This window comes from Neophocaena asiaeorientalis, unplaced genomic scaffold, assembly GCF_003031525.2.
Source record: "Neophocaena asiaeorientalis asiaeorientalis breed wild unplaced genomic scaffold, Neophocaena_asiaeorientalis_V1.1 scaffold108, whole genome shotgun sequence".
NCBI lineage: Eukaryota > Metazoa > Chordata > Mammalia > Artiodactyla > Phocoenidae > Neophocaena > Neophocaena asiaeorientalis.
In genome coordinates this window covers 4,701,846-4,714,385 of record NW_020173770.1, presented here as the reverse complement: position 1 = coordinate 4,714,385, position 12,540 = coordinate 4,701,846, and the positions used below count along the sequence as shown (strand labels likewise).

Sequence of the window (12,540 nt, the reverse complement as noted above, 5' to 3'; positions counted from 1 at the left end):
ATGAGTTAAAGCATCTAAAACTTGGAACAGCGCCCGAGAACGCATCCCATAATTATGAGCTCAGCTCTAAGGCCCAAAGGGAACACCTTCAACTCACTGCTGACCACCCCAGGCCTGAGGCCCAGCACTGGTTCGGCGCGCAGATTCCCGCACGATGCTTTACTCTCTTCCCAAAGGTCTTCCTCGCCAACACTCGGCGGCACCGGCTGGGGTGGGCGCACAAGAGCCCACGTAAAGAGCGAACGCAGGATGTGGCGAGCCCTCTACAGCACCTCTGTTCAATGTCTGCTCCCTGATCTGTCCTCTCCCACCTCATGTTCTGTGCCTTCTGATCTTCAGGAAGGACACAGGAAACTTGGGGCTGGGGGCTCTATCAGGGTCGTGTGGGACTCGTGCCTCATGCCGGCTCCACAACCTCAAAGCTAACCCTTCCCCGGCTGGACCTGTGCCTGTAGAGCTCCTGTCCTGAGGTTGCCATTCACTCTCTCCTACCAGCCCACAGACAACGAACCAGCAGAACTCTGGGCCTTAGGAGGAACTGTCAGCCTCTGGGAAGGGGTGAGCAGAACCACGTGTGGCCTCTCTGGGTTTAACTTTCCGGAGCTGAAAGTTACTGAGACGCTGCCTTCTGCCGTCCCCAGTATCTGCAGAACCAGGGGTCCTTCCCCAGTCACTTTAAAACTCACGTTTGCCTACCCAGCCCTCACGTTCTAAACTGCTAACAGGAGGCCCCAGCCCAGCTGCCAAAGTCCAGGTTCCCCACTCACAGCGACGGTCAGGAAACCTGCACCCTCGATGCGCCTGGCTCACCTCCCTCTGATGGACTGAGTCGGCAGCAACCCTTCCAAATCCCAAACTGACCTCCATCTTTCCAAATCTGCCCCGCCTGTCCTTAAACCCTGGTCACCTCCTCTCCAAAAGGTCACTTCAGGCTGCCACGCGGATGAAAGACATTTAGCAAATCCTCGTCGCCTGTGCCCAGCCCCGCTCTCACCCTCCCTGGGCCGCCTCCCGCCCCTGCCCCCGTGGGGTGATGCGGCCCCTCTTCTGCAGCCCACGCACCCCTTCTCACCTTTGTCTCCCCGCCCGCCTCCAGCCGGGTTTCTCGTCTCCTCCTCCACTGCCTGGCGCCTGTTTCGTACTTCTCCAGCTTCTAGACTCGACCGGGGACTGCACCCTGCCCAGGTGCGATGGTTTTCAAACGTGGTTGCAGATGGGAACCACCTGGAGGGCTTCTGAAACGCCTGCTGCTTGGGCTTTGCCCTAGGAAACAATTAAGTAGAATGGGGGTGGGCGAAGCAACTCCCTTTGCAGAAGCACGTCACGTGGTTCTCACGTGCAGCCAGAGTTCCTGATTCGTGGTCTAACCTATTTCACTTTGATAATACAGAGAAAAACGTGTGTATAACGCAGCGCTCTCCGAATTATTTTGCGCAATCCTCCAGGACAAATGGCCTCCCTGTGCGACCAACGCCACGATCGGTTGTAGGACACACCCGTGGCCCCACAAGTTCCCTCTGGCCCGCACCCTGCATCCCCCTGGTCCGTGTCGGGCCGGCACTGCACTGCACACTCCTCCCAGTCGGCTAACCCAGTCAGTCCTTCTGTGGAGCTCTCATCCCCACGAGGTCCCCGTTCCATTTCTGATTGGTCTGTGGCTCATCCCAACTGGGACCACAAGCTCAGACTAGCAACGCTGCAGGTTTTCCTATTCCCTTCCTACAGGGTTCACCACCTTGCACTGAAAAAACCCTGATTTTCTCCTCCTGCCCGAATCTAGGGTCCCAGCAGTGGGTGCACAGGGATGAGGGGCATCTCTAGGCCACGAGGCCACTCCCGCTGGTCTGGCCCAAAGGGCGGGTTTTCAAGAATAAACGCTTCTCGATTTGTCGTCTGACTCAGGTCAAATCCCAGAGCCCTGAAATGGTTGTTTGTAACCATTTTGTCCAATTCTACCTTTGTTTTCAACTGGAGAGGATGAGCCTCCCCCTCCCGGCCCTCGGTCCTGCACATATTCAGTGATACGGCGAGGCACGCACGGGGCTCCGCCCCAGGTCAGGACAGATTCCCTCTGCTTCCTGCGCCAGCCACACCTCTGGTCTCAGAAGGGTTCTGAGGCCACGGCACTGGCTTCAATCCTTGAGAATAATGGAAAGAAAAGGCAACAATTACAAAGGAAAGGAAAACTCTGTTCACTGCACTTAGTGAGGTAACAAAGCAGACTCCCGTGGCTCAGCGTTGTTAAAAGGGTTTTTATACACAGCTTTATAATTTTCAGTTCTGCTCCTAATGCTAAAGGTTTGTGCTTGCAACTCTGCCTTAGCCAAAAGTACAGAGACCACTGTTTCTATAGCAACTTGACCTTGCCCTGACCCCCAAGCACGTGATCAGGGGACCGGCTCACCCAGCCTGGGCATCATCGACCCCAAAGGACAGTCTTTTATGGGACCCAGCAGGCTGGGCTCTGGGCCCTGGGACCCTTTGCTGCAGTGCTTGCACCTGGACAAACGTCTCCTTGAACAACAAAATACAAAGAAACTGTAAGGGACTAAAAATAACTGCGTGCATGTGCCGTTGGGGCAAATTCTGGGCAACGAGATACAAAACGACCCCCAAAACCCAACTGCCACTTCTGAAGAGCCGGGAGCAAAACCAGGGTACTGCGCATGCCCCCTGCACTCAGCACCACCAGTGGTGGGCAGACCACCTAAGGTAGCCCTGCAGCCCGTACCCCTTCTAAATTCATCCTGGTTCTGTCACTCACTAGCTGTCACTTAACTTCTTGAGTCTCCTTTTCTTCACCAGAGAAATGGGAATACTAGCGACATCTACTCCCGAGGGCTGTTAACGGGAATGGAGATCAGAGAGGCAAAGCCCCTGCACGGGGCTGGAGTCGCTCAATAGAAAACGCCTTCCAGCGGGACCCGCCATGTGTGGGGAGCACAGGGATCTTTCCTACCACAAGCTCACGTGACTGACAGACAGACACGGGTTTCATTCAACCCAGCTCAGAAGCCAGGCCAAGCTTATAAAAATGGGAATAAAGCTCGGGGACGGATTCCCGAAACCTCCCTGCAGGCCCTGCATCTGCACAGGAGCCCCTCGAAGTAAATCAGCCTCCCCAGCCTCTGGGAAGCCCGGCGGACTGATGCGGTTTTTCTGTCTCTGAAGGAAAGAAAGCCTCTCTGTATTCGAATTACGTTGTCCACAAAGCAGGAATTTCGAGGTCCTTCTGTAAGATGAATCAAACTCCTTCACACACAGCAAACTTTATTATTCATACCAGGTTTGTCAGTTCTCAGAACGTGGGCGCCGAACACAGCTTTGCACGGAAACCACAGACAGCAAGTAACGAGGCACAGTCAGCAGGAGTGGCCAGTGCACTTTATTTGATTTCCTTCTGCTGCCACAGGAGCCGCGTGGGCCGGGCGGGGGTCCGAGCTGGACTCCACGAAGGGACGTCAGGCGCACGTGGGCCTGACGCGGCCCCGGGTCCCGGCCCAGCCTCGGTGTTGGCGGGGGCTCCCCCGGGCGCGAGGCAGAAGTGTGAGGGGGCGGTTTCCCAGGAGCCCCTGCCCGATGCCCGGCTCCACCGGGACGTGGTAGCACCTGGCCCTGGGCCCACAGGGGCAGCTCCGCCCAGGGAGGGCGCCGGGGCCTCTGACTCAGCATCCATGGGACTGGAGTGCCGTCCTGATGCCCGCGGCCAGGGCTTGCGGCGTGGGGCTCTCTGCGGTGCAGCTCACGGGCAGGCCCTGCGCGGCCAGGGCGTGGGCTGTGGTGGGCCCAATGGCCACGAACTGCAGGGAGAAGACAGAGGGGCCTCAGTGCACCCGCAGGGGGCGATGGGAGCGGGGCCTGTTGCCTCCTGTTAGGACATCGCTCCTCACGTGAGAGCTTATAAACGAGATGACACCTCCTGATGTGATTCCAGCGCTACCACCTGCAAAAAGCCTCAGTCTCTTGACAGCCTCACCATCGGCCTGAGCGAGCTCTTGCCCACAGAACAAAGTGAGAAAGGGGCTCTGCGTGCAGCATGGGGCGGTGGCGGGGCCCTGGGAAAGCGGAGCGTCGGGACCAGGGCCCGGAGCCAGAGGGTCGGGTTCACATCGCAGCTCCACAGGACGGTGGCCTCAGCAAGTGACCTGCTCTCTCTGGGCCTCCGTCCCCTCCTCCGTGAAGCAGAAAGGTTAAGAGGTTTCCTCCTCAGGCTGCTCTGAGGATTAGGTGAGCAATGCGTGTAACCACCCGCATGGCCCCGTGCCTGGCACAGACAAACGCCCAGTGACCGTCAGCGGCTGCTACCTGTAGGACCATCGTTATCCCAGATTAGAAGCTCCAACGGCCTGGGCCTCGTCAGCAGGACGCCCCTCTCCAGACAAGCTTGTGTCTGAAGGTCCCATCCAGAGCCTCACTTTGGGCTGAACAGGATTTTTCGTTGTGACTCTGGCCCTCGCTAGCTGTCATTACAAATCACTTAGCCTTTTTGATCCTCAGTTTCCTCCTCTGTGAAAGGGGCACAATTGCCCTGCCTCTCAGTGGCCAGTGCAGGGGTGAACTGAGAAGATCGACAGCTTCTGGCAGAGAACGCGCTCATCCCCACGCCCCTCTGGACTAACACCGTGGACATGGACCCGCCTGGGAGTGGTCTGTGAAGGTGAGCCCCCGACAATGGCAGCCCCTGCCCAGCACCCCCTTCACCGCCCTCCCCAGGCGGGCTGGCGGTGGTGTGAACAAGATACCGCCCTTGCACAACCTCAGAATGCCGTGGCCTGACACTCCTCCCCAGCGCGTGTGGGAATGAGGGGAAGGAGGCTGCCGTCTCACAGAAGCTCGGGCTCCTGTAGCTCCCACGCTCCCCCCATGAAGCAGCCGCCCCTCAAGAAACTCCCTGAGGAAAAAAAATGAAGCTGGACCCCTACCTCACATCATAAACAAAAATTAACTCCAAATGGATCAAAGACCTAAATGTAAGAGCTAAAACAATAAAACTAGAAGAAAACATAGGAGTGGATCTTCAATGACCTTGCATTAGGCAATGTTTTCTTAGATACATGATGAAAAGCACAAATAATAAAATAAAAACTAGATAAAGAAAACTTTTGTGCTTCAAAGAACACCGTTAAAAAAGTGAAAAGACAACTCACAGAATGGGAGAACGTTTCTGCAAATCACATATCTGATAAGGGACTTGTACCCAGAAAAAAAGAACTCTTACAACTGAACAAAAAGGCAACCTAGTTAAAAAGTGGCAAGGATGTGAGCAGACATTTCTCTGAAGAAGATATAAAAATGGCCAACAGCACATGAAAAGATGCTCAACACCACTGGCCATTAGGGGAATCCAAACCAAAACCACAAGAAACTCCTTCTGGTATATTCATAGAATGGACTGTTACCTGGCAATACAGAGGAAGGAAGTACTGACACATGACGGTATGGGTAAATCCTGAAACCATTATGCCAACTGAAAAAAGCCAGTCTCAAAAGGCTATATACGGCATGATTCCATTTATATGAAAAGTCCAGAATAGGTAGATCTGCAGAGACAGAGACCGGATTAGTGGTTGCTAGGGGGTTGGGGAGTGACTCTAATGGATATGCGGTTTCTTTCGTGGCTCTGAAATGTTCTGCACCGAGAGGGTGATGGTGGCACGCCTCTGTGAATTTACTAAAAACCACTGAATTGTACACTTGAAAAGGGTACATATGTAATTCATAAAAAGTGAGTTTTATAGTATGTGAATTATATCTCAATAAAGCTATTTTTTAGGGAATTCCCTGGTGGTCCAGTGGTTAGGACTCTGTGCTCCCACTGCTGAGGGCCCAGGTTCACCCCCTGGTTGGGGAACTAAAATCCCACAAAGCCCTGCAGCATGGCCAAAAAAAAAAAAAGGCTGTGTTTTTAAAAAAGAAACATTAAAAAAGAAAGAATAGCAAACAGCAGACATAATTTCAGGAGAAGCAGCTTGGTCACAAGATGACTTTTCCCCGTGAGCCTTTTATTCCCTCTGAAATCGTCTGGTCACAGGAGAGAGAGTGTCTGGAGAGCTCCGCTCTTGGACTCACCACCACGGGCCTGGCCGGGCCCATGGAGCCTGCCTGCAGGGCTGGACCCGGGCTGCAGACAGTGTCCCTGAGCAGTGCCCCCGACAGCTCAGTGCTGATGCCCGTGCTCCATCCTTGGGCACCGACAGGAGTGGGCGTGCCAGCCGGGGTGGAGGGAGGGGCCGGCAGTGTGTATACTACTGAGACAGTCCTGACCCCCCCCAGGGGTGCTGTGAGCTGCACCTGTCATGAAAGGTAAGGGCCTCCACTCCTGGCTGTGTGAGTGCCTGTAATGCTAGCGGCCTGTCCTGGGCGCTCCCAGTCATACCCACGACCCCTCCTCAGTCCCCCTTGAGCCCTTTAAGAACATCCCCATCACAGGCACCACAGGGCTGTGACTACTTGTAGACTCCGAACAAACAGTCCCTAAAGGTGCGAACGGAAATCCTTTGAATTAAAAGACGTGAAAAGGGGAATCACTTTTAGAACAATTTCAAGACAGTTAGATGGAGAAAAAGGGAAAGGATGCTAATACCTGTGCCAGGCCCTGAGCTAAGGACTTTGCCTGAATTCTTCCATCTAATCCTGAGAATAACCTGTCAGGGAAGACCATACACATGTCTATAAAAGCCACAAAGGGATAATTATCCTCATGCTACAAATGAGGAGACAGGCTCAGAGAGGTTAAGTAACTAGTTCAAGAGCACCAGCCAGGAAGTGGCACTGCTGAGCTGCAAGCGGGGGCCTGGGACTCCTAAAGCCCGGCCTTTTTTTTTGGCCATTCCGTGCAGCATGTGGAACTTCCCGGACCAGGGATGGAACCCGAGCCCTCTGCAATGGAAGTGCAGAGTCTTAACCACTGGACCACCAGGGTAGTCCAGCCCTGCCTTTTCTACAGAGCTTCCATCAGGGCGTCTGTGAGGTCAGGAGTGCTTTGACTTCACATGGAAACTCTAGGCTAGTTAGTAAAAGTTAAAAAAAAAAAAAAAGAGCATCTGAAAAAGATCAAAAGCCCACTGAATACCTCACCTTAATCTGGTCAATGTTGTCACCAGATAACTCTTGAATATGCTTGAGACTGTGTGTCAGGCCAGAGGGACTGAAAAACGTGATGCTGGCGGGAATGCCCTGCAGGCAGAGAGAACAAGGTCAAAGAGATGCTCCTCCACCCGTCACCATCAGCCCCCAGAGCCCCAGGAAGCAGCCCCAGGCAGCCCAGGTACATCCACAGCAGGAGGGTCCCCACTGATGCTGGCATTCTGGGCTCCACGGAGGCGGAGTTCAGGTCGGGAACTGTTTAGAGAGGGGTGCGATGGGAGAGGCTGGGTGCTATTCCTTGGTTGCTCTGCAGGCCCCCAGATCAGAGGACACAGGCACCGTGGACCCAGCGCCCAGGAGAGTAGACAATGCCTCTAGCTTGTGTGGCCAAAGCACGCTGATCAAGTAGGGCAGCAGCCCGGCTCCCCATCAATGCCCCATCCCTTCCGGAAATGGAGCAGACAGCAGACAGACTGGCCCACTTGGCCTTTCTGAAAGCTTTGGTTTGTGCTAACAGGGTCTCCGAGTACCAGCCAGGCATTCAGAAGCCTGCCCTGGGAGAGGAAGGGGAGGCGTCTTACTGGATACAGATGTGGAAAACCTCAATCAGCCCAAACAAGAACCGTGCACCCTTCTGACTGAAGCCTCCAAAGGTTCCTGCAGCCTCCCAAATTCAATCCAGACTCCCCCGTGGGCCCTGAAGGCCTTCCCAGTGTGGGCCCAGCCCCTCTCCAGCCTCTGCCCTGCAGCTCCACCAGTGCCCCACACCATGAAGAATGACATCAAGGCCACTGCTGACCCTAGGCTGTGCAAAGGGCTTTGTGTAAATTATCTCCTTTAATCCTTGTAAAAACCTTAGAGAGAGGTCTATTCCGACTTCCCAGATACAGAGATGGAGCCAAAAGATGGCCTCCTCAAAGTGGCACAGCTGGGGATGGCAGAACCTGCGTCAGGAGGCCTGCGCCCCTCTGCCCTGCCCACCCAGCTCCCTGGAAACCCCACACACCTGCTGGGAATAGTAGCTGTTGAGGTTCCCCTGGATCCCTGGGTGTGGGATCGTCTGGTAGACGGTTAAGCTCTCCACGGGAATCCCTGGACACAATCGGGACACAAGCCAGAAGACAGACTTCACTGCTCAGGGAACACACTGTGGGGCACAGGTAGTGGAGACCGCCCGGTGCTGCAGAACTCTCCCGGAACAAGCCGCCGGGAGCTGAGAGGTGTGGGCTCAGTGCCAGCAGACTCGGCCGGCCCTCTGCACCCTGCTTAACACTGCGGAGTGGCTCACGCGGTAAAGGAGGCTGAGGTGGCAGAGGAAGGATGAGGATCCCGAAAACTCAGCCTTCCTTCATACCACGGATGCCTTTTGTTCCCGTGTTTGTGTGGGTTGCCCGCGGGATTGGCCCGGGACGCTCCCCCACGGATGCTGTCCGTGTGGAATCCCACACTGAGGGCCAGGGCTGCAGGCAGAGCTTGGAGGGAGTTTTACCAGCCTGCGGGCTGAAGCCATGAGCCTACTAGGGCCTGGACACCTTGGTCCCTGGCACCTTGGGATGGAGCCCGGGGGGATGGAGTTGGAGCGATCCTAGGTTGGCTGGGCTGGTGGACGCTGCTTTGAGTGCGTGATGAGATCAGCTCCACGCTTGGACTGGTTTCCACACGTGCCCGCCCCAGGGTCGCCACCATGCCACTGCCCACCCGACCTCCCGGGGAAGGCCCCGTGCCCCTCTGCATGCTCCCAGCTGAGCTGAGCGGGTGGATGGGAGCAGATCTGAAGCAGGAGGGAGGACGGCACTCTGCACCTTCCGGCCTGGCCGGTCCATCCCAGGCCTGCTCTCCCTGTAGGTCCCCAGGGCTGACACTCCGCCACCGTGAAGGCTCTCGGTGGACCCCAGAGAGGAGGGGGAGTCACCTTTGTCCTTGAGCATTTTCGGCAGGATTTCTCTTTTGAGGGTTCCACAGGGAAACAGAAGAGGCAGTGCTGACGACTCCCCTGCGAATAAACAGGCAGACTCTGTAGATGGAGGCGCAGCCCCGGGCCCTGCCCTGCATCTTTGCTTCCAGGACCGTGAGCGGGAGGAAGCTCACGGGGGTCACGTGGCCAACAGCGCTAGACTACTAACGTCCACAAGAGCCCGGGGCTGCTGTCACCCCTGCTCACTGAGCCCCTCCCGTCGTGGTGGCTCCGGGCAGCAGTCACCACTTAGAGTGCAGTGACCAGCGTCAGGTTAGAGGTCAGGCCTGGTGGTGGCCTTGGAGCAACCGTTTCTGCCTCTGGAGGAGCCCGGATGGGCCGGGAGGCGTTTGGAGCCTGGGCTCCCGCCGCGAGGAGGCAGGAAACGGCAGCCGCCGCAGGGAAGACAAGCTGTAAGGACGCTTCTCGGCCGCCAGGCCAGGAGCCCGAGGGCTGAGGGCCGGCCGCGCAGGGCCCCAGCCTCTTGTCCCCGCGCATCTCCGCCCTGGGAGACTCAGCCGCAGGCCTCGCTCTGCAGAGCCGTGGAGACAGCGTGTGAGACACCACCTCCCAGCAAAACTGATGGGCGGTCAGATGGGACTCCTCCGCGCTGTGAGAACAAAGCACTTTAGTGGAGGCGACCGCTTTCCCCTTCCGTCTGTCCGTCAGATGTAAGGAGCGGGAGCGAGTGCTGGTCAGGCACCAAGACGCATCTCCTCACATCTGGAAGATCTCTCTGAACACATCCCCTTTCGGTGCCTGCAATCAGAGGGGGAAACAAGCCAAGCTCTCCCCCTCCGGCACCATCTCCACGGAGGCCCAGCTAAATAACAGGAATGACTGTAGGCGTCCTTATTTCAAGTTGTCCAATCATTACAAACCGGCGAGTGTTTTATTTAAACGGCTCTGTAAGTATCAGTACCGACATAAAAGAACACAAGCAATTGGAAAACTTTTAAATATACTGTAGATAATAGATGCTCACCGCTTTCTCTTTTCCAGTGTGAGGAAATGTTTTCACGCAGTATAGATGCCATCCCTCGTGACACACTTTCAAAGCCATGACCAGGTGCTATTCTGAACCAGAGCCCAGGTCTCCCTCCAGTGTCTGTGTGTCCGTGTGTGTGTGTTTGGTGGTGGGGTGTCCAGGAGCCTAGGGGCCAAAGTGGCTCCCACACACCCTTCCCAGCACCTGCTGTGGGGCAGCTGTAGGACAGCAGCCAAACCAGGGGCCTACCTTTCCTGCAGCCTCAACCCCAGGGGTGTGCAAGGGGCTTCCGGAAGATTCCAGAATCGGCCCTTCACAGCCTTTCTTCTGCGGGTCCAGCAGAGCAGTGAGCTGCTCATCTGTGTTCTCTGATTGCTGGTCACTACTAGGGAGATGGGGAGTTGGATGTACATCCTGGTGCAGGGCAGGCATCTTTTTCCCACTGCACCCCCAGTTCCCGGTGGAGAGGCAGGCCGAGCAGGACCAACCAGCTCAGCTGGCTTCATGGCAAAGCACCACCATAGCAGCACAAGGGAGGAAAACCTGAAAATGTCCTGGTTGAGACCTGCCGCAGGAGAGGAGAGACATCCCGTGACTGTACTTCCTGGGTGCTAACCTCCTCCAAGAAGCCAAAGGCAAATAATCAGCACTCCCGAATGGATTATGTCCTGAGCAAAACTCCTCGCGGGACTCTTCCATGACTGAACAATGGAGCAGATTACTGGGTACATTTACGGGAAACAAACTCTGGTGGATAAGGACCTCTCTGGCCCATCTCATCACCATGTGAACTGACAGCATCTCCAAAAGCGGCACAGCTCAACCACCCAACCCTTCCTCTTTGTCATAAGATCGTTTATGGAAAATAAATGATTCATTATTTTAAAAAAATATCCTTTTGGGGATGACCTCACTGCCTACTGATTTTTAACCCAAACAGGCCAAAGCTAAATAGGCCAATGTAAAAGCCGGTTGATTACACATGGGTGAGAGGTGAGGTGTCCCCAGGATGACAGGGAGCGGCAGGGGCCCAGCAGGGGTCTAACCCGACGCGGGACGGTGAACCACGGGGCTCAGACGCTCTGCTCCGCGTTCCTTTAACGGGAAGGGGGCCTGGCCCGCTGGGCTGTTGGGCTGAGGACAGCAGCTGTGTTGAAAGTCCTAAGAGGACGTTATGCAGCTGGAGCGGGGGCTCTGTACACAGTCACTGCTGGTGATTAAGAACTAGACTGAGTGTGTAAATGTCATTTCGCTGGAGGAGATGTGAGTGTCTGTAGAACTCTCACACCCTCCAGGACTGAGACGACCACGCCCTCTCAGGCATGCTGTGAGGGAGGGTCCAGTTGTGTAGGCGGTGGGCACTTAACGTAGGTAACTAGGACCACGAGACTGACTGGGCAACAGAAGGAGAGCCCAGCAAGTGGGCGAGGCTGCAGGGACGAGCCCTTGGTCAGCTCAGCGCAAGTCCAGGGGGACAGTTCAAATAACCCACACAATCTGTCTGCCTCTGACACCCTCCCCCTCCTTCGCTCTCTCTCAAAATGTTGAAATTGTCTTCTACCTTGGACCACTTAACTTGTATTGATACTTCCTTTTCCCTTAGCGGAGATATCCCAGGAGGGAAGAACTGTCTGTCAGAACGACGAGCTTTCAGATTAAATGAGCTAATAGCTTTAAGCGCTTATAACAGTGCCTGTGACAGAATAAATAAGTGTTTAAGTAAAATAAATAAGCAATAACTATGAAGTGGCCTGTTTACTCCAAGCACTGGAAGTAGATTCTTGGCTTTTAAAAATCAAGCTGCAGAGCTGACTGGGGGAGAAAATCATTAACGCCTGGGTAGAACCGAGGAGAACGTCCTGCCAGCAGTCAAGACGGACTCTCATGTGGATGCTATTCCAAGTGCGAACTGAAGACTCATTAGGACCCAGGGGGTGAACACTGGCCGTGCCGTGTGGAGTCTGCCCTCCCGCCTGTCCCCTCCCAGCTCTGGGACCTTGGATGGTCACCCGGTCCCCGTAGCCTGGACAACAGCACTATCGAAAAGAGCGCTGGGTGATGCTGGGTGCCCCTAGGCTGCCCCTGTGGTGCCTGAGCCGCCAGTGAGGGCTGAGCTGTGGCCTGTGCCTGGTGCGACGGGGGAGCCACATTTTTATTTCGATTAATTTAAATTAATTTAAATTTAAATTAATTTAAATTTAAGTAGGCCCATGTGGCTCCTGGCTGCCACACTGGACTGTGCAGCCTGCAGTGGACGGTAGTGAGGACCAAATGAGGCGAGGCAGGGGGCGCGCCAGGAACACGCCGACCACCCAGGAACGTCTTGTCCTCGATGTTAACACAGCGCATACAGTGACCCAGGAAAGAGGAAATAAAATTATTCTTAAAAGAAAAGTGGAGAAAGGAGAGCCAACTGGGAACCTGGGAAGTCCCTCTGCCATCCCCTGCCTGAGCTCCAGGGGGCCTGCTCCACAGGGAAGTGGAGGATGTGCGACTTTTTCAGGTCCAGCTC

General features: G+C 55.3%; 1 protein-coding gene across 3 annotated transcripts in view; it reads right to left on the bottom strand.

Annotated features, from left to right (window-relative positions):
* Positions 1-3,362: 3,362 nt before the first annotated feature.
* Positions 3,363-12,540, bottom strand: part of UROS (uroporphyrinogen III synthase) — a 31,859-nt gene continuing 22,681 nt past the window's right edge. Inside the window, exons 7-10 of one of the 3 annotated variants that reach the window (XM_024751561.1) lie at positions 8,999-9,079; positions 8,093-8,178; positions 7,078-7,176; positions 3,363-3,800 (exon numbers count right to left, since the gene is read on the bottom strand). In XM_024751561.1, the coding sequence (XP_024607329.1) occupies positions 3,666-3,800; positions 7,078-7,176; positions 8,093-8,178; positions 8,999-9,079 (401 nt within the window). In that variant the 3' untranslated portion in view covers positions 3,363-3,665. The other 2 variants (XM_024751562.1, XM_024751563.1) reach the window with 2 other exon arrangements.